At 39.0% G+C, this 14,608-nt stretch overlaps 1 protein-coding gene across 2 annotated transcripts in view; it reads right to left on the reverse strand.

The window, feature by feature from the left end:
• LOC126175552 (epimerase family protein SDR39U1) overlaps nt 1-14,608 on the reverse strand; it is a 49,665-nt gene that overhangs the window by 20,608 nt on the left and 14,449 nt on the right. For both annotated transcript variants that reach the window (XM_049922397.1, XM_049922396.1), the window contains exons 3-5: nt 9,465-9,672; nt 9,238-9,384; nt 8,435-8,625 (exon numbers count right to left, since the gene is read on the reverse strand). In XM_049922397.1, the coding sequence (XP_049778354.1) occupies nt 8,435-8,625; nt 9,238-9,384; nt 9,465-9,672 (546 nt within the window). The remainder of the gene's footprint in view (nt 1-8,434; nt 8,626-9,237; nt 9,385-9,464; nt 9,673-14,608) is intronic.

Consider the following 14,608-nt stretch of genomic DNA (forward strand, 5'->3'; position numbering starts at 1 on the left):
TGACAGAGTTAATTTCAAAGTGTGGTAGTGAAATATGTTTTTTTGATTTGTTGTGTCTCTGGAAGTCCTGGTAGTGTTGAGAGCTCTGATAATCAGTACTTCCATCTCAGCATTATCTTTAATTTGCCATTTTTGCCTACTGAATATCTCTATTTCTTCATGAAATATCACAACAAATGTGAACAAGCAAAACGCCACTATACCATTTTTATAGTTAGTCTGAGAGTTGCCATCTCTTTACATTTAGGCAGCTTGCAGGAGTCACAAGGGCTAGGTTTCTCCCACCCACAGCCAATAACTGTCATCTCCTGCGGTGATGTAAAGTAGCTCCTTACCAAGAACGTTTGCCTGTCAGCAAACCACTGGCCATCTGGCTAAATCCTCCGGCTAGTCCCTCAGCCGTTAGGGGTAAAACCCAATGGGACTCGGGGCAAGTAAGGCTAGCAACCTGCTTCCCTGGTACTTTAAATATGATGCTGGCAACAAGCAGAGCAAAATGCCTCGGACCTTTGGAGATGACGGAGTCCCACCTCTAACTGACAAACCAGGGACTTCTAAGATACGACTTGGCAAACAAATGGTAATGAGATGGGGAGCTATTAATATCAATGGGGGCTACTCTGGGAAGAAGGTAGAGCTGGCAGAGGCTGCAAGTAAGATGGGGCTGGACGTTTTAGCTGTTAGTGACATTCGGGTAAGGGGTGAGAAAGAAGAGGAAGTGGAAGAATACAAGGTCTACCTGTCAGGAGTCAAAGCAGGAATAGCACAATGGGGTGTAGGGCTTTACATCAGGAAAGAAATGGAACCCAGCGTAGTTGCAATAAGGTATGTAAACGAACGACTGATGTGGATAGATTTGACAGTGTCTAGCAAGAAAATTAGGATTGTGTCAGTATATTCGCATTGTGAAGGGACAGATCAAGATAAGATGGATAGTTTTTATGAGGCATTCAGTGATGTAGTTGTTAGAGTAAAGGACAAGGACAGTGTTCTGCTCATGGGTGATTTTAACGCCAGGATTGGAAATCGAACAATCGAACAGAAGGGTATGAAAAGGTTATGGGTAAATTTGGAGAGGATATGGAGGCCAACAGGAACGGGAAACAACTCTTGGATTTCTGTGCCAGTATGGGCTTAGTAATCAGAAACTCTTTTTTTAAACATAAGAACATTCACCGGTATACTTGGGAAGGCAGGGGAACCAGGTCTGTCATTGACTATATAATAACAGATCAGGAATTCAGGAAGGCTGTGAGGGACACATGTGTATTCAGGGGATTCTTTGATGACACTGATCATTATTTAATTCGCAGTGAAATTGGCAGGAAAGTGCAGGAGGTCAGGTCCATATGTAGGAGGATAAGAGTGGAGAAACTTCAGGATAAGGAAATCAGGCACAAGTACATAACAGGTACCAGTTAGTTGAATGTAGTCAATTACAGTCATTGGAAAAGGAATGGACAAGGTACAGGGACACAGTACTAGAAGTGGCTAAAGAATGTCTTGGAACAGTAGTGTGTAAAAGTAGGATGAAGCAAACAGCTTGGTGGAATGATACAGTCAAGGCAGCCTGTAAAAGGAAAAAGAAGGCGTATCAAAAATGGCTACATACCAGAACCTAGGTAGACAGAGAAAGTTATGTTGAAGAAAGAAACAAAGCCAAACAGATAATTGCAGCATCCAAGAAGAAATTGTGGGAAGACTTTGGAAACAGGTTGGAGACTATGGGTCAAGCTGCTGGAAAACCATTCTGGAGTGTAATTAGCAGTCTTCGAAAGGGAGGTAAGAAGGAAATGACAAGTATTTTGGACAGGTCAGGAAAACTGCTGGTGAATCCTGTGGATGCCTTGGGCAGATGGAGGGAATATTTTGAAGAGTTGCTCAATGTAGGTGAAAATGCGATCAGTAATGTTTCAGATTTCGAGGTAGAATGGGATAGGAATGATGATGGAAATAGGATCACATTTGAGGAAGTGGAAAAAATGGTCAATAGATTGCAGTGCAATAAAGCGGCTGGGGTGGATGAAATTAAGTCGGAACTCATCAAATACAGTGGAATGTCAGGTCTTAAATGGCTACACAGGATAATTGAAATGGCCTGGGAGTTGGGACAGGTTCCATCACACTGGACAAAAGCAGTAATCACACCAATCTTTAAACATGGAAACAGAAAAGATTGTAACAACTACAGAGGTATCTCTTTAATCAGCGTTGTGGGTAAAATCTTCTCAGGTATTGTTGAAAGGAAAGTGTGAGTATAAGTTGAGGACCAATTGGATGAAAATCAGTGTGGGTTTAGGCCCGTTAGAGGTTGTCAGGACCAGATCTTTAGTTTACGGCAAATAATGGAGAAGTGTTATGAGTGGAACAGGGAATTGTATCTATGCTTTATAGATCTAGAAAAGGCATATGACCGGGTTCCTAGGAGGAAGTTATTGTCTGTTCTACAAGATTATGGAATAGGAGGCAAACTTTTGCAAGCAATTGAAGGTCTTTACATGGATAGTCAAGCAGCAGTTAGAGTTGACGGTAAATTGAGTTCATGGTTCAGAGTAGTTTCAGGGGTAAGACAAGGCTGCAACCTGTCTCCACTGTTGTTCATATTATTTATGGATCATATGTTGAAAACAATAGACTGGCTGGGTGACATTAATATATGTGAACACAAAATAAGCAGTCTTGCATATGCGGATGACTTAGTTGTGATGGCAGATTCGATTGAAAGTTTGCAAAGTAATATTTCAGAGCTAGATCAGAAATGTAAGGACTATGGTATGAAGATTAGCATCTCCAAAACGAAAGTAATGTCAGTGGGAAAGAAATATAAACGGATTGAGTGCCAAATAGGAGGAACAAAGTTAGAACAGGTGGACGGTTTCAAGTACTTAGGATGCATATTCTCACAGGATGGCAATATAGTGAAAGAACTGGAAGCGAGGTGTAGCAAAGCTAATGCAGTGAGCACTCAGCTACAATCTACTCTCTTCTGCAAGAAGGAAGTCAGTACCAAGACTAAGTTATCTGTGCACCGTTCAATCTTTCGACCAACTTTGTTGTATGGGAGCGAAAGCTGGGTGGATTCAGGTTACCTTACCAACAAGGTTGAGGTTACGGATATGAAAGTAGCTAGGATGATTGCAGGTACTAGTAGATGGGAACAATGGCAGAAGGGTGTCCACAATGAGGAAATCAAAGAAAAACTGGGAATGAACTCTATAGATGTAGCAGTCAGGGCGAACAGGCTTAGATGGTGGGGTCATGTTACATGCATGGGAGGAGCAAGGTTACCCAAGAGACTCATGGATTCAGCAGTAGAGGGTAGGAGGAGTCGGGGCAGACCGAGGAGAAGGTACCTGGATTCGGTTAAGAATGATTTTGAAGTAATAGATTTAACATCAGAAAAGGCACCAATGTTAGCACTGAATAGGGGATCATGGAGGAACTGTATAAGGGGGGCTATGCTCCAGACTGAACGCTGAAAGGTATAATCAGTCTTAAATGATGATGATGATGCTAATCCTGCTTGTCAAGGGACTAGCTTATAGATTTCAATCATTTATATCTGAAATTGGCGTTAGCAATAGTTTTGGAGTAAATCAAATTATATAATGAAAATATAGACTGGTGTTAATGGAGGTAGTGTATATGTTGCAGTAGGTAGCACACCACACCTCATACACGTCTACCGCAGTGCTCGGGGGTGACAGCACCAAGTTACGACACCTGAAGATAGGTGTATAAGAGCCCAAAACCGGTCATGTGATAGTAAAAGAACTTCACAACTGAAGCGGTATTTTCACCTCTGGGACAAGAGAAAGTCAAATCCACTGAAATAGAAACTGAAGCCACATGCAAGTTTGTTTCAGTAAGACTTAGTAACACGGATGGGTATAAACTTCTAATTGGGCCTTTCCATTGACCATTACACTCATCCCCCAGATGCAACCAAACATTTGAGAGAACTGTCTATTAATATGTATCTTCCCCAGTCATACTTCCTCACTGATAGACTTTCATCTCCCAACAATACTGATTTCTAAACAAAACAATACCAAAGTAACCTATGGTGGAATGACCACATGAGAGAAACTGTAGGAGAAGCACATGTCAGACTGAGATTAATTGGAAGAAACTTAAGGAAATGTAATTCGTCCATGAAAGATGTGGCTACAAAACAACTGTTAGGCCAATTCATGAGCAATGCTCATCAATATGGGACCTTTAGCAGATTGGGTTAATAGAAGAGAAGGGAAAAAAATCCAATGAAGAGCAGCACATTTCATCAAGGGAGCATTCACTTGACACAAGGGCATTACAGGGATTCTCAAAGATGCTACAAGAGATGTGTTGTGCATCACGCAGAGGTTTACTATTGAAATTTCTAGAGAGTATATTCTGAGAAGAGCTGGGTAACATATTACTTCCTCGCACATATTCCATGCCTAATGAACGGAATAAGAAAATCAGAGCTCATATCGAGAATTACTGATAATAGTTCCTCCCATGTGTCAAATGCGAACAGAACAAGAAAGGGGGAAACGATAGTCATCCCAGAAGTACTCTCGTCCATACACTGTAAGATGGCTGGCATATTACAGGTGTAGATGTAGAATGTTAAATGTGTTGTGCGAAAATACAACAAGTAGTTTGGAAACTCACTCATGGCAGAAATACACTGAGGGAAAAAAGTCACAGCACCATAAAATAATTAATGCAAAGTACTGAAATGTTGGGAATATATTTGTCTAGGTAACATATGCAAGTGATTAACATTCCAAGACTACAGGTTAATGTAAGCACAAGATAACCCATTGCAAATAGGAAATGCTGGTACATTAACAACTGGTATAACCACCAGAATTTTCAATGAAAGCATGCAAACATGCTTGCCTTGTGTTTGACAGATCTGGATGTCAGTTTGTGGGATAGAGTTCCATGCTTGTTGCAATTCGTCAGCCAATGCTGGATGGTTAATGCTGTTTGTGGATGATGCTGGAGTTGTCATCCGATGACATCCAGTATGTGCACAACTGGAGACAGATCATGTGACTGAGCAGGCTAAAGAAATATGTTTACACTCTATAGAGCATGTTGGGTTGCAACAGTGCTATGTGAGAAAGCATTATCCTGCTGGAGTACACCCCCTGGAATGATGTTCATGAATGATATACAAATTTGCAGTCAGGGTGAATGGGATAACCATGAGAGTGCTCCTCCTGTCATACAAAATTTCATCTCTGATTATAACTCCAGAAGTAGGTCAAGTGTTTCTAGCACACAGACAGGTTCGCTGCAGGTCCTCAACTGGCCTCCTCCTAACCAACACACGGCCATCACTGGCACTGAGGCAGAACCAGCCTTCATCAGAAAACACAACATACCTCCACACTGTCCTCCAGTGAGCTCTCACTTGACACCACTGAAGTCGCAAATGATGGTGGTATGGAGTCAGTAGAATGCATGCTACAGGGCATCTGACTTGCAGCTGTCCTTGAAGCAACCAATTTGTAAGAGTATGTTGTGTCACTATGGTTCCAACTGCTGCTGACATGTGACTGTACATTCTCTTGACCACTGCTGCCAGCAGTCATGTACAGTGGCTACATTCCTGTTAAATCGTTAAGCAATATTGCAGAAGGAACATCCAGCTTCTCATAGCCCCATCACATGATCTTGTTCAAACTCAGTGAGGTGTTGGTAATGGGCTCTTCATTGCCTTAAAGGCATTCTTAACTCACATCAACTCGCCACAACTGATCTCAAACACAACTATCACTCACGACCGTTACAGTGGGTATTTAAAGCAAACCTGATTTACATCCTCATGGTGATGCTCCTAGCGCGCCACTCTTATGCTACTGGTGCTAAATTTTAATAGTCATCATCTTTTAGATGTAAAAACATACCTACCGACTTCCGTTTATGTCGCAAAATTCTCCTGGTGTTGCAGTTGTTTTCTGTCCCATCAGTGTACATTGAAACTAATGACAACAAAGCAGACCTGACCTATTTCACGATGTCCACATGGAAACTGGTATCAATTACTGTGAGACAGTATAAAGAGGAAGTGAAAAAATAGCAGCATTTATTTCTTCAGTAAATTAGATAATGAGATAGTAGTACCACATATGATGGATTAACTTGAAACTTAGTTCTGGGCAGGAATGTGTGTACAAACTGTCTCAAATTAAGAAAAATAGTTCGCCAAGTACTGGAGAGATGTAGTAGAATAGTTCATGATGGGAGGGATCCTCTGTGATCTGTAAAGTAACAGTAACTACTGCACACTAGTTGTAAAATAATAAATACAGAAATGCTACAGCAAACATTTTTGTCTTTCAGAAGGGCAATGTGTGAAGTGTTCACAATACATTAACAGACTCTTATCAAAAACCTCAAACAAAATCAAAGACACTGTGGTTTTAAGTTAAAGTTATCACTGGCAACAAAGTTAATGTACAGACATGCATATGTGGAGAATTCTGGCTCACACTTTGGGCTTTATGATTAGGAAATCAGTGGAAATTAGACTATGTGAAAGGAGTTTCAATAGGGACACAAGCACTTTGCAATGTGTGGAAGTGTGCACTTGATAATGGAAGATCATAGAGGAAGACTTCATATAGTTTACTGCACAATATGAGTGGTGGCACTGCAAGTGGATTTGTATAGCGAGTACAAATGTAAACTATGGACCAGAGGGTGCCACCACAACATGTGCCATCTCTGTGATGTCATCAGTACATAATCTAGCTAATCAGATGCACTCCCCCACGTATAAAAGTGAGAGCCCATCAGTTTAACAGCAGTCAGAATTAGCACTCAATGAAGATGACTGAGGCAGTCACTGAAAGCTTGTAATTTTATCCCAATTTGGTGCAGTAAGTTAGCTGAGATTTTTTTAAGATTTCAAAGAGGTGCAAAGAATAGTAACTTGGTTTAAATGGAAAGAAATGTAAAATGTGTACTTCATAAAATACAGAATTGTAGCATCCTATGACTATGTCTGTGAGTCACAACTGGACACAGTTAACAATATTGTGAAGAGGAAAGTTGCTACTCACCATATAGCAGAGATGCTGAGTAGCAGATAAGCACAACAAAAAGACTGTCCCAAATAAATCTTTCAGCCAGTAAGGCCTTCATCAAAATTAGATGACAAACACACACATACACACTCACACAAATACAACTCATGTATGTCATACACAGTATAGCTAAATTATTATATGGGCTGGATGAAGATATGTGATCATCAAAAACACAACACATTATAATGCCTAATATGGTATTGTTGGCTTTTAAAACATCTCCCAGTCATCTCGTAATGGATAAATACAGGTACTGTATGGTTTCACGGGAATCTTATACCATTCTTCCTGCAAAACAGTGGCAAGTTCAGATAAAGATGACAGAGATGGATAACGATCATGCACCCTTCTCCCAAAGAAGACCATGAAGGCTGAACAATATTGAGATCTGCTGACACTGGTAACCAGGGAAGATGTGAACATTCATCCCCTTGTTCACAAAACCGGTCCTAGTGAGGCAAACTGTGTGAACAGGGGCTTATCTCTGAAACTTTGCCATGTTTCACTCTTGGGGCTTAAACTCAGCCAGAATTTGGAAATAGGGCGAAACAAGACTCATCTGACCAAATGACATTCTTCTATTGTCCCATAGTCCAGGTTTTATGGCTCTGACAGTATGTTTCCTTGTTACAGGCATTTGCACCACTGATGTTGTTTTGATGCTGATAGAATTTGTGAATGTAACATTCAGGTCTGCAGCAACTTTTGCAGGTGTTGTCCTCTTATTTTTCATCACAGTCCTCTTCAATGACTGTTCATCACAATCACTTGACACACACTTTCATCCGCATTGTGATTTAGCAGATGATGTTTTTCCACTGTCCCTGTACGTGGCATAAAACTTCAATATGTTGCCTCTTGATATAGCAAACACTTCAGCTGCCTTGCTTACAGAAACACCCACCATATGAGCACCAACAATGTTCCCAGGTTCAAATTCAATTAGCTCCGACATAATGCACTCATAACTACAGAGAGCACTGATTTGACCACTAATGACACTTACATCATATTGAGGACATTGCACAGGTTCTGCTCAGTGCCAAATACAACAGTGCAACTTACAGGCTCAGCTAACATCTGCATTTACATTTATGCATGCACATGTCACAGTGTTTCTATATTTTTGTCAAGCCCCTGTAGATGAAATGGAGTACAGCTGTTCTGTACAATATTCTGACATATAATATAATTTTTTCTGTATAAGTGCAACAGTTTTTCCCTCTGTTTAAAAAACAAAGTAACTAAACTACCTCCCAGTAAATGAATTGGTGATGATCTCACATGAATAGAGGCTTCTACCTATTTCTAGAAGTGTTACTTTTTCAAATATTAATACACACCTGTGGGGCAACACCATTTAGTACTCCAGTCACCTGCGGATTTTCAATTGCATACAGAAGTAGATTTGTTAAGTCATGAATATGAATCCATGGCATGAACTGTGATCCTGAACCAACAGGTCCACCTAAACCCAGGTAGAATGGAAGATAAAGCTGCTTTATCATTCCACCATTTCTTCCCAGGACAACACCTAATCACACAAAACTTAAAATCAGTATTATAATTGAAATTGTATAAATAATCAACATCATATCATGCATCTCAAGAAACATGTACATATGTGAAATGATAGAAACTTTGATTTCTTTGTCTTTGTCCCCTATCAGTTATGCTTCAGTTACATTACTACGGTATTATTTTATATGTAGTATTCCTAATCTGTAATGAGGCAACTGTTACCTCAGCCCACAAAAACTTTACTAGCCATTTCAGTTTTGTCTGCCTGTTGTCTGACATTATTTTAAGAATGCAAAATTTTGTGTTCACCATCATCTTACTTTTATACAGATTTCACTTTTGAAGAAGCCCAGGTCTACATTTTGAATATTCTTTTTCAATTACTAGCCATTCTTACCTGTTAAGTTAAAATGTTTTGATTCACAGTTGCACTTGCTGATAATTCATACCAGAAATTCTTTTAGACGCATATTTTAACTCTGACAGAATATGCAGATATAATTGTTACATTGCACATTCCCTATTTTTGTCAACAACATTGATATATATGTCATAGGTAATGCTAAGTATACCTGTAATATAAGTAAAATAAATGTATCAACTGAAATATTGGACTGACTGTTACCTGATCTCACTATGGTTTGACGAACACCTGAATCTGCTGGCAGTTTTGCGGCAGCTTCCCATTCGTGACATAATTCTGACAAAAAATCAAAGCTTTTTACGCTACTCTCTTCATCGTATTCCTCTGATGGACTTGGTTTATAAATACCTGTGAATGGACTTCTGATAGTAAGAGGTGGTGTGATAATAAGAAGAGTTTTCATTTCCATATACCTAATAATTGCATACCTACACCAGATATTGTAACAAAAACTTTAGGTTTGTTGGCAGATTTTGTTATTGAATGTGCTAAAGACTGTGTAGTATTTACACGACTTGACCAAACATTCTGCTTAAATCCAGGTGTCCATCTCCTTGTGGGGTCTAGAACATTTTGCCCTGCTAAATTCACAACTGCTGTTGTATTATCAGGAAGACCACTTTTCTCCAAATCACCCTGAAATCAAAGTAATAACATACAGAAGTATGAATCTGGACACTGTTCTCATATAGCAACTAAAGGAAAACAAAGAAATAATTTTAATATTATGAAAACTGCCTCCTCTTAATTCAGGATCTACAGATATAAGTTGTATGTAAATTCTTCCCAGTCAACCAGTCATTGCCAGATGCATTCACATAGTGCAAACAATAAAGTATAGTAATGATAGAAAAGCAGAACCTCCTAATGAACAATATGCCACATGAGTGACAGATCCTGTAAGGATAGTCAAGTAGGCAGTGACAGTAGCAGAATTATAAATGAGATCTTCCTATATGGTTACATTTAAAAACTTGTACAGAGGCAGCCTTGCACTCAGTGTCAAAATGCACTCTGTCAAGGACTGTGTAATTGTGTTCATCTGCTAACACATCACTCATTTGCCAATTTCAGTGCTTTGCTAAGAGTGGCAGACTTAAGATTTACAATGCCTAGATATTTTTATTCTGTAACTTTGTGCCAGGAGATTCAGATTATCTGATTATCTAGATTCAAGGATTGAAGATTCATGTAAATTGTATGACAACAGGCAATGTTCATAAGGGGTAAATAGGCATCTACTCTTACAGCAAGTAGACACTGCTAATCTCTGATAAATATCAGTGTGCTGCTGTCAATATTAAGCAAACAGTAGGAGATGATTAGCAGCTATTTTATGTAACTGAGAAAGCAGCAGCTTTTTTCAAAGAAGTGGCTTTCCTTTGAATTTTACTGTGTTAAAATTACTCTGAGTCCAAATAGTCTACAGCAGTTTAAAAATCATTAACTATTAATTTAGTTTCTATGAGTTGTTTCACTAATATATGTTTTGATTTGCTCCATGTCATTGAAGTTTCTCCCTCATGTTCTGATTGATGGTGATAATGAAAGAATTACGGACTGGATCAATTGCACTATCTTATGGTACAGTATATGTAAGTAAATCTAGAATAGGACCTAAAATCAGATAAAGATGTTTTGTTGTGAATAATTTTACTAATTTACAGCTTCTGATCATATTTCTACAAGTTTTCTGTAGGCTTCAGTGTCTTTAGACATAAAATGAACATTGAGCTGAAAGAAGGCCATATTTTTTTATTCTTTTTATAAAACTGTAATTTTATAATAAGACATCATCTTTGAGATATTTCTTGAGCATAAACTGATCAAAAAAATTTTGCACCACCCTCATGACTTGCACAATTTGTGTTGTCTTTTGGATTTGGAAACATCTTTCTCAATGCCGTTTTGACCTCAGGAAATTGCTGTGTACAACCACCTGGAGATCAACAGAATGTGCTGTGCCTCCAAACATGAACAGAACAATGTCACTTTGTACACTTTTCATTCTGTCAACATGTCTCATTGGGTCACTTCAGGGTTATGGCAAGCGTGCATGGTCACATTTCAGCAAGAAGGGTTGTTGTCATGGGAAGTTGCTTATGGAATGGTTGTATAATACAGCAGTGCCACTCACCATTCAACCACACTGGTCTGGCAGGAAATATTGAATATCTGCATCAAAGTGGTCATTTGAGATCAACAACATCAGATGGTGACTGCTACCTAAAATTATGCCTCGTAGACATCCAAAGAGAAGGCATCAGAGCTACAAACTGCCTTTCCGAAAGTAACTGGAAGGCTAATTTCCAAAAAGCATTTGACTTGGTGTCCCACTGCAGACTGTTAATGAAGGTACAAGCATACAGAATAGATTCCCATAAAAGTGAATGAACTGAATACTTCTTAAGTATTAGAACTCAGTGTGTTGTCCTCGACAGCGAGTGTTTGTCAGAGACAAGGGTGTCACCAGGAGTGCTCCAGGGAAGTGTGATAAGGCCACTCTTATTCTCTATAAACATAAATGATTTGATGGACAGGGTAAGTAGCAATTTTTGGCTGTTTGCTGATGATGCTGTGGTGTACAGGAAGGTGTAGTCATTGAGTGACTGTAGGGGGATACCAGATGACTTATATAAAATTTCTAGTTGATGTGATGAATGGCAGCTTGCTCTCAATGTAGAAAAAAAAATGTAAGTTAATCCAGATGAGCAGGAAAAACAATCCCATAATGTTTAAATGCAGCATTAGTAGTGTGCTGCTTGACACAGTCATGTCAATTAAATATCTAGGTGTAATACTGCCATTCAATGGTCAGTCACAGGGGTTAATTGAAGTGCAGTGTAACCACTGTAGATCAGGTCTGATAAAAAGAATGTTGCAATTCATTCCACCTACATCTACTTACATACTCCGCATGTCACTGTACAGTGTATGGCAGAGGGTAACTTGTACCACTATTAGTCATTTTCTTTCATGTCCCACTCACTAACAGAACAAGTGAAAATATCAATTACCTATGCACCTCCGTATGAGCCCTATCCTTTATCTTATCTTTGTCATCCATACAGAGAATGTATGTTGATACCAGTAGAATGGTTCTGAAGTCAGCGTTAAATGACGGTTCTCCAATTTTCCTCAACAGTGCTTTAGGAAAATAACATCGTCTTCCCTCCAGGTATTCCCATTTGAGCTCACAAAGCATCTCCATGATACCTGTGTGGTGATCGAACCTACTGGTGACAAATCTAGCAGTCCACTTACGAATTGCTTTGATGTCTTCCCTTACTCTGACCTGGTGGGGATCCCAACACTCAAGCAATACTCAAGAATTGGTGGCACTAATGTACTATATGCAGTCTCATTAACAGATGAACCACACATTCCTAGAATTCTCCCACCTTCCTTATTACTGTCCTTATATGCTCAATCCATTTCATAATGCTTTGCAGTGTTACACACAGATATGTAATTGACATGACTATGTCAGGCAATACAGTACTAATGATATACTTAAACATTACAAGACTGTTTTTCCTACTCATCTGCGTTAACTTACATTTTTCTACATTTAGAGCAAGCTGCCATTTATCACACCAACTAGGAATTTTATCATGTTGTATTCTTCTATCTTCACTCAATGATGACATCTTCCTAAACACTGCAGCATCATCAGCAAACAGGCACACATTGCTGCTTACCCTGTCTCTCACATCATTTATGGATATATATGAATAAAAAGGACACTATTACACTTCCATGGGTCACTTCTAATAATACCCTTGCCTCTGATGGAAGACTCACTATTCAGAACAACATACTGGGTTCTTTTACGAAGTCTTTGAGCCATTCACATATCTGGGAATGTATTCCATACATTTGTCCCTTCATTAACAGTCCGCAGTGGGGCACCATGTCAAATGCTTTCTGGAAATGTAGGAATATGTAATCTGTCTGTTGCCCTTCACCCACAGATCACATGTGAGAGAAGGGCAAGCTGACTATCACTGAAGCGAAGCTTTCTAAATCTGTGCTGATTTTCCCTCTCAAGGAAATTTATTATATTTGAACAGAGAATATGCTCAAGAATTCTGCAGTAAACCACTACTAAGGATATTGGTCTTAATTTTGTGGGTCTGTTCTTTTACACTTCTTATATACAGAAGTCACCTGAGCTTTTTCTAGTCACTTGGGACTTTGTGTTTGGCAAGAGATCCATGATACATGCAAGCTAAGTAAGGGGCCACTGCAGTAGAGTACTCACTATAAAACAAAAATGGGATTCCGCCCAGATCTGGTGACTTTCTTTTTTTCAACTATTTCAATTGCTTCTCTGCACCAGGGATGCCTGTTACTATGTCATTCATATAAGAGTCTGTAAGACAGTCAGACGATGGTACGTTTCTACGATCTGCCTGTGTGAATGATTTCTTAAATGAGGGATTTAAAAATTTAGCTTTCCTTTTATGCCACATCAGACTGGTCAGTGAATGACTGGATAGAAATCTGTGACCTGTTTAGCAATTTTATATAAGACCAGAATTTTCTTGGGTTCTCGGCAATCTCTTTTGCTAAGGTATGACAATGGTAGTTGTATCCTTCATGCACAATTTTCTTCTTACTTTTGCCTCTTATCATCTGCACATTCTCTTTTGAACAGAGAGTGCAACAGCCTTAGCTTCCTGAGCATTTTCCGAATTTTGTCTTTAAACCACGGTGGGTCTTTTCTATCCTTAATCCACTTACTTGGCACATACTTCTCCAGGGCATGATTTACAATCCATTTCAACTTTACCCATAATTTGCCAATTTTCATCATACTGGAATTAAATGATGTGCAGTCATTTTCTAAGACAAATGCTAACAACCGAGTATCTGCTCTTTCCAGCAAAAATTCTCTCCTAGTCTTTTTGATGGATTTAGTAACCATTGTCGCTAAGATGACATCTTGATCTCTAATCCCTGTCTCTATACTTACACTGTTGATAAGTTCAGGTCCGTTTGAAGCTACAAGATCAAAATATTTCCATTATGTGTGGGCCATCAAACCACCTTCTTAAGGCAATTTTTGAAAAAATTTTCTAAAGTTCTTCACAAGACTGCCTGCCTGTACCACCTGTAATGAACCACAGACGTCTCAGTCTATATTTGGTAGATTAAAGTTGCCTCCAACAAATATTGCATGGTTTCCATACTACTGTGCATAGATTTTCTTTCAATGATTCTAAAACTGTGAAGGCAGAATCAGGTGGCCAGTACAGACATCTGATAATTAACTAGAGTTCACCTAGATACGTTAGACCTGTCCAGATAACTTCACAGTCAGATTCAATTTCCACCTTCTATAGACAGAATGTTTTTGTCAACTTCATTGAACACTTGTGCCCTCCTATGGTGTCTAACCTGTCTTTGCAATATACATTCCATGCTTCACTAAATATTTCAGAGCTTTCTACTTTGGATTTTACAGTGTACTTCTTATAAAACATCCAAGCAGAAAAACTGTTAGTAATGTATAAACCCTTTTCAAGAGTACAATGCCATTTATTAATGAAGAATTGGTCACCCTGAT

Source organism: Schistocerca cancellata, chromosome 3 (genome assembly GCF_023864275.1).
Source record: "Schistocerca cancellata isolate TAMUIC-IGC-003103 chromosome 3, iqSchCanc2.1, whole genome shotgun sequence".
NCBI lineage: Eukaryota > Metazoa > Arthropoda > Insecta > Orthoptera > Acrididae > Schistocerca > Schistocerca cancellata.